Source organism: Chlamydotis macqueenii, chromosome 5 (genome assembly GCF_036417535.1).
Source record: "Chlamydotis macqueenii isolate bChlMac1 chromosome 5, bChlMac1.mat, whole genome shotgun sequence".
NCBI lineage: Eukaryota > Metazoa > Chordata > Aves > Otidiformes > Otididae > Chlamydotis > Chlamydotis macqueenii.
The window spans coordinates 17,885,013-17,897,049 of NC_141560.1; the positions used below are offsets into that span (position 1 = coordinate 17,885,013).

Here is a 12,037-nt window from a genome sequence, read left to right on the forward strand (position 1 = left end):
CAATGGGGGAGGCAGGAGGCAGGAGGATGACTACAAGAGCGGGCATCTGTGGCAGGATCAGGCTAGCCTCAAACCCCTTACAATAGGAGCCTGAGGAGTTCAGTACTGACTTGGCAAATCAATTCCATAGTTATTTCTATAAAGATATCTAATAATATTCTAAGTACATTATTAGTATATTATTTCTAATAATATTCAAAGTATATTCTTCTTTATTCTGTGCAATTGCAGATACTTCTCCTGTTTAGCATCATTTTGCATATTGGGAAAGGAATCACATCCTGGTTTTTTGGTACAGAAGTTTGGAAAACAATTACTACACATTCTGCACCAAAGCATATGAGCAAGACTCCCGAGAAGTATAAGGCCAACTCATGTGTTTCATGAAATCAGACTATTTTCAGCTGTAATTCACAAGATTTCCCAGAAAAAAAAGGAAGCATTACATTCAGTATATGGTGCTAGAGCATTCTTCTGTTAAAGGACTTTACCCCTGGGGCATGTGTCTTCATAACTCTTTGTGAAAGTAAAAGCTGCTGTCACTACCTGCACCAAGTGGTCTATTGTACTCAGATGCTTCTTTCAAGCTCTCAGTATTTGTTACTGCAAACATGCACATTTATGTTAAACATCTGATTCTTTTCTTTTTAATACTGCTGCAATGTCAGTGATGTCACTGGAATGATTTCTGACTGTATACACGCAAAGAGGAAGGAGAATCGGGACCTGAGGTCACAACTGGTTTGCTGAGGAGAGACAAGGGTAGGAGTCAGCTGAGGAAATGGTGCTTAGTTTTTGAGGTATGTGAGGATAGGGCTCCATTTTGGGATGAAGCAGAAGTAAGTGACAACTCTTAGAACTGAAAGAACAAAAAGTACTTGAGATTTTAGCAAAGCTTGAGAGGTATCTCCCAACACTGCATCTCTAAATGGAAGAAATCTTGTAACAAGCCTTCTCTCTGGGAGATTTCCACTGTTCTGAGTAAGAAGATTCTTCAGGCTGAAAAGCAAAATCACAGATATCCAAGGCTTTGAAAGTTTCCAGGTTTCTCAGCTTTCAGACGAACCATGTGGTATTTGCTGTTGGGTCTCTACCATACCTGCTGCCTTTAGCCCTCCTGTCTCTGGAGGCTAGAACCAGAAGAATCAGAAGAAAATCTTTAAAATCCAGTCTCTTCATTTTCCTATTTTATGAATCTAAGGGCCACTTAGAATCGTAATATAATAGAATGGTTTGGGTTCAAAGGGACCTTAAAGATCATCTAGTTTCAATCCCCCTGCCATGGGCAGGGACACCTTCCACTAGACCAGGTTGCTCAAAGCCTTATCCTTGAACACTACCAGACATGGAGCATCCACGGCTTCTCTAGGCAACCTGTTTCAGTGCCTCACCACCCTCACAGTAAAGAATTTCTTCCTTATATCCAATCTAAATCTACCCTCTTCCAGTTTAAAGCAGTTACCACTTGTCCTATAACTACATGCCCTTGTCAGAAGTCCCTCTCCAGTTTTCTTTTAGGCCTCTTTTAGGTACTGGAAGGCTGCTGTAAGGTCTCCCCGGAGCCTCCTCTTCTCCAGGCTGAACAGCCCCAACTCTCTCAGCCTGTTCTCATAGGAGAGGTGCTCCAGCCCTCTGATGATCTTTGTGGCCCTCTTCTGGACCCGCTTCAAGAGGTCCATGTCCTTCTTATGTTGGGGGTTCCAGAGCTGGACACAGTACTCCAGGTGGGGTCTCACCAAAGAGGAGTAGAGGGGGAGAATCACCTCCCTCGACCTGCTGGCCACACCTCTTTTGATGCAGCCCAGGATGAGGTTGGCTTTCTGGGCTGCAAGTGCACATTGCCTGCTCATGTTGAGCTTCTCATCCACTAGTACCCCCAAGTCCTTCTCCTCAGGCCTGCTCTCGATCCATTCTCTGCCCAGCCTGTATTTGTGCCTGGGATTGCCCGGACCCACGTGTGGGACCTTGCACTTGGCATTGTTGAACTTCATGAGGTTTGCACAGGCCTACTTCTCCAGTCTGTCAAGGTGCCTCTGGATGGCATCCCTTCTCTCCAGCGTGTCGACCGCACCACATAGCTTGGTGTCATCAGCGAACTTGCTGAGGGTGCACTCTATACCATTGTCCATGTCACCGACAAAGATGTTAAACAGCACCGGTCCCAATACCAACCCCTGAGGAACACCACTCGTCACTGGTCTCCACATAACAGGTGAAAATTCCCCACAAAAAAATGGAATGAGATTTCATTTCTTGTCCCTCTTACCTAGTGAGTTCTTTGGGGATTTCAGTTTAAAAAAAAATCACAGTTAAATCCGGTCTTCTCCATAGAAAACTATACTTCCCTAAATATTTCATCAAATGTCAACATAGCAGATCTGATATGGGGAAAAGAAAGAGAAAAACAGTAATGCACCATTATTTGGCAGTGTAATACTAGGAAGCTTCTGGTTTTTTGTACTTCATTGAATTGCCATCTATATATGGATCTTAGGGACTGGGCAGCAAGTTCTGTACTGTCATTATGATACTGAGGAAAACCTCTTCAGATACTATCTGAAAAGTAAGATGAGATGAGAATGGCTTTTTACAAACAGCTGAGCAGTAAAATTTGCTGTTTAAAGCTGCATGTGGTAAAAGTAAGAGATGGACATCACTGTAGAGATGGCACAGAGCCATATCTAAGGATAGCAAATCCTTCTTTGTGTCACTTATGAAGCTGAGATTGCACTGGGTCCTCATGAGAAGGACAAGCAGCTGGCAAGGTGCTCCAAAACAGTGAGCTGGGATGGGTTGCAACTTGAATTTTAACTGGAAGGGAGGATGTCTGTAAAATATGCACTATAGATGTCAAGGCAAATTCAGCTTTCAGTTTACATCTGGATGCGTCAAGTCTGTGGGGTCTAATGAGCTGAATCAAGGTAACAGGTAGAAGAACTTGCTCCCATTTCTTCAGACCCTTTAGGAGGAGCCAGCTCTCAGAAAGGGACAAACAGCTCTCTGTGGGGCAAATTACCCAGATCATTGCTTATGTGTCAACTCAGAAAAGAAACACTAGGAGCAGGCCAGCAAAAACAAAGATGCTTGTCCCCAGTAGAGCTGGGAAGGGAAATTCTCGAATGGCAGAGGAATTATAGCTGCTCCTTTTGAAGGGCACTGGAAAGGTACCAGCTCTGCTCCACTTCATGCAGACCCAAAGAGCAGGAAGCTGTCAGGAGGATTCACCTCCCTGTTTGCGATGTTCAGTGGGAAGCTGAAGTGTCCTTTTAGCAAGCACTAAAGAGGGACTTTCTGAAGTTAAAAACTAGGTGCCTGGAAAAATCCTGCCACTCTACAGTGATCCTCAGGCTATGCAGCTGACATGTTTTGGACACTCTCAGGAAGTATAACACCGAACTTTCAAGAGACTTGCATTCCACAGTGAAACAGTGTCTGGTCTGCAGTTACTCACCGCAGGTGCTCAGAGGTCTCCTACCCTGGCACTTACAGAATACCAGGGAAGACTGACAGGCACTTCATAAAGTTAAGGCAGTCCAGATGTACCAGGGTACTTAGCAAGGAAGCTCGGTTTCTAGTTTTAATTATTTTAAAGCACTTGGACAACATATAATTTTATTTCCTAAAAAAAAAAATAACTTTAGAAAGCAGTTGGAGTAACACAGAAACAATAAATCAAAGCTAATGTATTAGGTCACTTCGAGACACAGAAGATTTACCATCTCCCCTTGCACCAGATACAGTCCTTTGACTTTATTACCAGGAATTAATTCAATTTCTTCTAAACTCAAAAGTCAGGCTACTTACCCTAAATGAGAAGGGAAGCAAAAGCATGACTCCTTCTGTGCTCAGTGTGTTCCTGTCAAAACGGTGCAGGATGGAGAACTGAGAGGCTTTCTACAGCTCAACACTGACAGAACTCAAGCTAAAATTGATGTAAATGTCCACCGTAGGAATGCACCAGCCTCATGGCCCCTGGGATCACTGCACATGTGATGCAGCTCTCCTGCTTTTTGAATGAAAGCTGATTTTTAATTACCCCCCTCCACTTTGCAACTTGTACGAAATTGGTGGAAACTGATGTAATTCTTATTCCTACCAGAAAGCCGTGTCTCTGAACATGTCCTTTATGTTAATTTAGTAATAAATTAGAAAAAGCGAGCAAGCAAGTTTGAAAAACATGGCACAAAAGTCTTTCTAGCTAGGCTAGCTCACAGGGAAATTTTTGTACTACACTTTACTTTGCCTATCCTTAGAGAAATCAGATTTTATGGCATAGAACCCAAGTTATGAAGTAACATTTCTCTAAACAACATTTTTAGGATGGCAAGATTCAACTTTTTAACTTTTACCAAAGGAAAACTTGATTAATCAAAAACCAGTTCCCCACCACGCAAAACCTAGGCCTTAGGTCCACTTCAAATGACTGAAGAACAAAGCTTCCCCACCCTGCACCTAGCTCTTGCCCTTGTATTCTTAATATGGACACCTGAAGTTATGGCAAAAAGTTTGCTACTCCTGCCATGCAGGAGCACTGAACGTGGGTGGCACCTCTGCAATTATATGCTCCAGGGTACACGCAGAGGAGAGAGAAAACTTTCCTGGGGGGTACGCAGCAGCCAGGCAGGCAGCTGTGCTCTGTGCAGGAGCAACGCTGTGACAGCCTGTGGTCTGTGTTTAAGATTAGAGCAGATTAAGAGATTCACTTGTCCTTCTGTCTTTAAAGTCTTTTCATGATGCAGAAGCATGCAAAGAAACATATGAGAAGGAAGAAATTCATTTAAGCAACTGTCAGGGGGGTGAAATCAGCCGCAACACTGATCAGCAGAAACACAAGTGTTTTAGCAGAGAGTAAAACATATACCCTGGGGAGCTGGCTTTGGGACAGAGCTCAGCGACAGAGGTTTTGGCTGTGTTCATACAAATAAATAGTGTGAAGTTATTTTGATGAACTCTTTCAAGTGCATGTTTCTTTGACTATCCTAAAATTCCCATGTTTACAAATATTTCTTGGAAAGTGGAAATGGTATGCATTATACATCCATTTACACCAAGGGCGGCATCAAGCACGGCTGATGTGAACTAGGGTCATTTTTGCCTGCTCACAGCAGACTTGACTGTCCAGTTGGGAACAGCACTGATACTACAAGCTCCAAGACCCAGCTGCATCCCAGAAACAGCAAGGATTGAAAACAGTCAAATAGCTTAGGAGTAACCGGTTGTTCAGTACGACTGTATGAGTTGCATGAAAAGGGAATGCAGCAGATGTCAGATGCCTGGCAGGCTCCAAATTCAGTGGCAGAAACAGAGAGAGAGTTGGTGAATTAACAAGGCTTAGTCTGTCAGTGCCTTGTGCTTTGCTCAGGACTTCCACCTGGTGAAAGGCAGCTCCTCTCGCTTGATCAAAGCGCTGACCTGCTCATCTGGGGGTGCTTTATTTTCCTGTTGTGAGTCTGTAAATGATAACACAAGGTGCAGAGCCACAGGGGAACTGAGGTAAAGCAGCTGCAGGAAATATTAAGTGAACTACACCATAAAAGCAAGATCTGCTGTCGGTCGCAAGAGCAATCTGCTCATTGCCAGTGAGATTACATAAATACTGATAACCACAAGAGGATTCAGTACAACAATCAGAGCAAGACCAAAAAAAATGTAAAGAACTCACTTGATTTTTCTTCTTTAATGTTGTACTCCAGCACACCAGGAGCTTCGTTCTGCACTGGCAGGCGGACTGCAAGGACCATGTTGTTCACATTATCCTCCTTCCTAACCAAGAATATCTGAAAAAGGAGAAAGGAATAAAGAGTTTAGCAACATTATGTGAGCTTCTGAACTTTATTTTAGGTCATTGGCAATGAAATTTTCTATCAGTACAATCCACCTTTAAGTGATCTTATTTTAACTTTGTTCCACTTCATTGAACTTTACACGACAGAAATAATAAATAAAGGGACATTTCATCTCTGTGAAATCCAGACCTGCGAAGGAACCAGCAAAATTTCTATGCATCATGCTGTCCCACTTAAGCCTAAGGCAAACTTTTTAATTAACTGAAGAGTATAAAGCTGCACTCACAATTTATCAAGTGATAGTCCTCACATAAGTGCCCTAAATCAAGCACAATTCACCCTAGAATGTCCAAGTCTGGGTCTAAAGCAAGTAACTTTTATGTTGAGAGGGAAGCATGAGTGTTCCCCCCACTCAAGTGTCCATGAGTGGAACATAAGGCCAAAGGCTCTGGTGGCCACAGTGTCTCGTAGCAGAGCATTTTCATGGGAGCAGAAGATCATTTAGGCTGTCAGGGGCCTCGGGAGGGATCTTGTCCAATACCCTGGGTGAAGCCATGAGGCCAGACCAAGATGTTCAGGGCTTTGTCCAGACAGCTCTGAAGGACCTCCAAGGGTGGAGGCTGCACAACCTCTCCAGGCAAACTGTCCCACCACTTACTGTCCTCAGAGGGATAAATTGTTTCCCTGTACCCAGTTTCAATGTATGCCTGTGGCCTCTTGTCCTCCCACCATGCAGTGCTGAGCAGAGCCTGGCTCCGTCTTCTCCATGATCTTCCTGTAGGTACCAGTTGGTTAATGTGCAGTCCCCCTGAAGCTGTCTCTCGTCCTAGTTGAACAAATCCTGGTCCCATAGCCTCTCCTCAGTGGGTCTGTGCCCATCTTGCTGCCCACTGCCCCTGCAGGGCCTTTCCTGCAGAGCTGCCCAGCCAGGCAGTGCCAGCCTGGAGCCCTGCCAGGGGTCTGCCTGCCCGGGGGCAGTGCTTTGCGTTTGTCCTTGTTGAATTTCGGAAGGTTCCTGCCAGACCTGTCTCCCCAGCTTGTCTAAGATCCCTTGGGATGGCAGCACTGACTTCAATGGTCCCAAAATCACAGAGAAGATGTGGTTGAAAGGAACCTCTGGAGATCATCTGGTCCAACCCCCATGCTCAAAGATAAATTGACTACAGCAAGTCAGTCAGGATTGTGTCTTGTTTGGTTTTTATTATCTTCAAGGATAGAGGCTCTACAGCCTCTTGGGCAACTTGTTCCAATGTTCAATCATGCTGACAGCAAAAAAAAAGCTTCTCCTAGGGTTTAAACAGAATTTCCCATGTTTCAATTAATGCCCACTGCACCTCATCCTTTCACTGGATACCACTGAGAATGGTCTGGCTCAATCTTCTGTACTCCCTCCCATCAAACATTCATACATGTTATGATTCAGGGTCATAAGAGGCCCCTGAATTTTTAACTGGAACCAGTGGAATCACTGTAGCCATTAGTTCCCACCAAAGGCACTAGTGAAATTTTTTAAAAAAAGAAAAAAGAAGAAAGAGGAAAGGGGAAAGAAGAAAGAGGAAAGAAAAAAGAAAACAGAATATGGAAAGAAAAAAGAAACCAGGAAGAAAGAAGATAGAAGACAAAAGAAAAAGAAAAAAGAACAGTGAAAAGAGAAAAAAAAATTAAAAAGATAAAAGAATAAAAAGGAAGAAAAATATCTCATTCTTTGTATTGTGTGAGCTCCTAAGTGTGTTTCTAATTATAGCTGATTGTCAAGGATATTTTTAGCTTGTACCTTGAAGCTGCAGATACAAAGACAAAATAGTCTTCACTTTTATCTGTTCTTTGATAGCAGGTTTTGGCAGGAAAGCATCAAGGCATTTTTATAAAAAATAAATTTAAAAATGGGGCTAATTCTGGAGTGTGGATGTTAAAATTAGAAGGAAGAATGGTGAGTTGATCAAATGAATAATCAATTATAGTGCAGTGGAAATCTATCAAGAAAACATTAATTTATTGGACAGAGGAATTTAAGAAAGCTTGTCTGGAAGCTAGGACTTTTCTCTGCATGAGTCCCAGTCATAACGGCATCTCCTTTCACTTTGAAGCACCCATGCTAAACATACAGCTTCGGGGCAGCTTCATAACCTCGCACAGTGTGGTCATTTTGGCTTCTGCAGTTCATAAGAAATTGAGCCCCACAGGCTCAGGTCCACCACCAGTGCAGAGAAAATCCAAATAAAGATGTGGCAGATAGGGGCATGCCTGAAACAGGCCTATTTCTAACACAAAGCAGCCCCCACCTTCTACATCACAGAAAGTATCTGCAGGTAGGAAAAAGCCTTAGAGGCTCTTCCTTCTCCAGTTCCTGCCACCCATGTGACAGCATGGTCCCTCTAACCCACCTCAAGAGATTACTGCAACCTTGCATCTCAGACAGCACTATCTCACATTGCATCGGGCAAGTGCTTCATCTGAAATTAAATTTAAGCAATGAGAGAAGTGAAACCTGGACATGAATCACTTCCGTTTTCCTCATCGGCACAACAGCTTGCCATGGCTCCAAAGGCTAAAATTGGACCATGGCTGTTCAGATGAGAGGAAGGTGGGTTTTCTGAGCTGTACCTAACCCTACTGTCCACGCAAACTAGTCTCTTCCATTTTCAGCCGTGGTGGGAAAGGTGCGGTGCTGATTCAGCTTCAGGTGGGCTCAGAGTGGGCAGGAGAGCCTGTGCTTGCTGTGGGACACCTCTGATGCATCAGCTCTTCTCCTGTCTGATTCAAGCTGCAGCTGAAGACTGTGCCCAAGGACAGTGTGAGTAGGAGGAACATAGGCTAGATTTATCCCCAAAGCTACTCGCAGGTGGGGAACAGCCCTGGCTTTAGGAGTGGCTAATGACCAAAGAGGCTTGGGCCCATATGCACTATATCAGAGATAGTCACTCAGGTCTCCCTTTACAGTCAGTGCAGAAAAACAAAGAGCATAATTTGCTATTAGGATAGTCAACATACCGATGGGTGTGGTGATGAATGGGAAAGCATCTCCATGAATCTACATGCTAAGTAAATAAAACCAGAGACAAGATTTCTTGCTTCCCCAAAGCTATTATATCTGTCTTGCACCATTGTGAGTGGCCAAAGCATGAAAAGGTAGTGGAAAGAGAGAGCGTAGTCTGCTAAATATTTTTGCTTCCACATGAATAAAAGTGCTGCTCTCCTAATGAGCTCCACCAAGGACAGGAAATGTGGTTGTCTGAACCTAAACCACTTTGGACTTACCCCTGCTGTCTCTTTGCCAAGTATCGCCCCAGCTCTTTCCTGATTCATGTTCAGCTGAAGCCAGATGGGACAGGTCTTGATGAGTTTATCCAGGATGCTGATCCCTGGAAGCGAGACGCAGTTGCGCAGGGCAGTGGCCTGACAGAGATGTGACTCTTTTCCCTCTTCACCGGTACCTCTGATGGGATTGAAACAGAGCAAGGGGGTCCCATGTAAGCAGAACTGCAAATGGAAAACTTTGGGGGAGTAAGGACTGCAAATGCCGACACACAGGCACACACAAAGGCACTTACACACCAGGAGAGTTCCCCATGGGCTGGACCAGAGACACCTGGCTATGATGGAGGCAAACCAAGAACACAGGCCTCGACAGACAGATAGGCCCTGTCCTAAGGATTACAGCCTCATGCTAATAATGCACATCTGGGTTTCAGACCACAGTCTTTCAGGATGCTTTGTGCTGAAGTCTGCTGGTTTCAGCTCATCTGAAATCGCAGATTCAGTCTGCATCGCCTAAGCCCAGGTACCCAGAGGCAAAGGTGAGGGATGCACACAGCCAGCACTGCAGAGCATGCCTGTCCCTTGGGCCCCCATCCTCCAGCTGAAGGGTCAGAGTAATGGTTCATGTCTTCCGAGGGAGAGTTGCAGCAGAAAAAAGAGGCCACGGACTTCTCCAGCAGCTGGGAGTATGCACACATCAAGCCACAGCATCCGTCAGCATCCGAGGCACACCGGGGCCAGGCAGCCTGCGGCTCGCCTTGCCGCTGTGCCACTGTCAGCGCTTCTCCGATTGCGCAGGAGCTGCGATGGGCACCGGTGTGGTATCTCTCCCCACTTCCAGAGCCTCTCGGAGGAAGCCTGCCAGAAGTAGCCAGAGGCAGCATCAGCTGCTCTCCTGTTTTGGCAGCCACCCTCTGCGCCCAGCTTAGGCAGTCTGAGTGACAAGAGAGGGGCTGTCCTGTGGCACCACGTGTTAGCAGTGCCCAGTTGCACCTTATGTCTCACAGCTTATTCTCAGCTGTACCAGACAGAAGAACACTGAAATTATGCTGTTGAGAATATTAAAGATCTGGGACACATTCTTCTTTAGACTCCTGTTCTGATCAGAGACACAAAGAACTAATTCTGTTTATTTTCAGTCCCTGCAGTCCAGTGGCAGACTGGTATTAAATGCTGGTGCTGAAAGGTCTGGTTGTAAGAGCTCTGCTGGATAAGGCTATAGAGTCACTGATTTGGGCTTCTTGTTCATTTGCTTAATTGATTTTAACAGTAAAGAATATGTAGGAGAACGTGCACAAAATATGTTTTTCTGCACCAGTTTTGCTGCTTAGATGTCAGAGCTGAAAAGAGGAGGACTCTCACTTTTGATTTGGTCCTATTTAACGTCTTTTTCTTTTCCCTTTCATTTTTAAAGATAGAAATCTTAAAGTAGTACATTTCAAATAAGGTCAAACTTAAACTACTAAAAAAGAGTCTCTTCAAAGGCCTAACCTAATGCAGCATGCTTATCCCAAAAGTTAGTTTTTTATAAAAGTAGCCTTTCAAATCCCCAAACCAACGGTGAGATTTTCTTTTTAGTAGCTTTTTTTTTTCTTTTGCAACCCTACAGAGAGAGCTTCCTTAGAAAATACACGTTTCTCTGCAATCCCAGTTTCTAATTCAGGGTATTAGTCCACAGCATCTTGATTTTAATCAACCCATTTTCGAGATTGTAGCCAAGATAGTAAGAATGAGAGAACTGTGCTTAAAAAGCAAATAGAAACAAGTGAAATACTCTCTCTTCACGTATGATAAAAGCCCAGCTTGTCACACAGGTGAGGAAATTTCTTTCGGATGCAACAGTACATGATTTTAATCAGTATCATCTGAACATATATAGTAAATACATAGAGTAAACCAGTGGAGGACTGCTTTTAGAAGTTAACCCCATTCATATCTCAGCTTCTTTCTTTACAGTAGAAATCCAAAGAAATGCCTAGTAACCATGTGAAAGGAAAATGTGTGTTGGATGGCAACATTCATAATCAGTAATGGGAAAGAAGTAATGAGTTGGAGGAAAAGAAAGGTGAGTTATAATGAAATGTTCCGTAACACTGTTAGCAAAAGCTACCCCTCCAAATTAGTCACATAAGCATGAATCTGATCTTGCCAATGATGTGTGAAACCTAGATCAAAAGGAGGCCAATGATGATAATGTCTCGCTGTGGCACCAGAAGACGACATGCATTGCAACAGCTCTAGTAATGCTGAACTTCGGTACCCATTAGTTATGTCAGGTGAAGAGAAACGGGCCAGGAAAGCCCTGATGCTCAGCATTCCCATTGCCTGGAGGGAAATGAGGGATATCAAGAAAGGCAAGGAAGTAATACAAAGCAGCTTGGACCTGGTGAGCACCCAGCCTTGACGGAGGCAGAGGCACCCAGCCCTCTTCTCCCTCCAACAGGCACATTGTCTGGACGGAGCACTGCTCATAGCATCAACGTGGGTTTGGCAACAAGAACAACAAACTGGTGTAGAAAAGTAACAGAACTGACCTTCCAATGCATGCGTGTAGGGCCCATCATCTAAGTTTTGGAGAATGGATGAAAAATAAAAAATCATTCCAAACTTAGACATATAAGATAAAAAATTAAGAGCCTGAAAATATTTGTCTTAATGGAAGCATCTCACGTTTTGAGTGTGTGGGGTTTTTCAGCGCAGATAATTAAGGGCAATGGATGAGGCTTGTGGCAGAACAGGAACCCAGCCTTTTGGGGGCCCTCAGGGATGAGAGCCCTGGTGTGGGGTATCCTCCACTCAAAAGCCAGCCTAGGTCAGAAGGAGCTAAGCAGGCCACTGTACCAGTACAGAGGGAGGAAAGGAGAGGTCAGCGAAAGGGGAGGCTTTGATAAAAAGGAAAGGCAAGAAGAATAATTAATGGGATCATATTAAAACAGAGGAATGTTAGGCCAGACGCTTCGTGGCAGCAAGTTATAACAGATGATGGATAAGTT

General features: G+C 44.2%; 1 protein-coding gene across 2 annotated transcripts in view; it reads right to left on the reverse strand.

Moving 5' to 3' along the window:
* RIN3 (Ras and Rab interactor 3) overlaps positions 1-12,037 on the reverse strand; it is a 70,862-nt gene that overhangs the window by 41,297 nt on the left and 17,528 nt on the right. The window contains exons 2-3 of one of the 2 annotated variants that reach the window (XM_086748224.1): positions 9,045-9,222; positions 5,663-5,777 (exon numbers count right to left, since the gene is read on the reverse strand). In XM_086748224.1, coding sequence (XP_086604350.1) covers positions 5,663-5,777; positions 9,045-9,222 — 293 coding nt within the window. Of the gene's footprint in view, positions 1-5,662; positions 5,778-9,044; positions 9,281-12,037 lie in introns of both variants that reach the window. The other variant, XM_086748223.1, reaches the window with a different exon arrangement.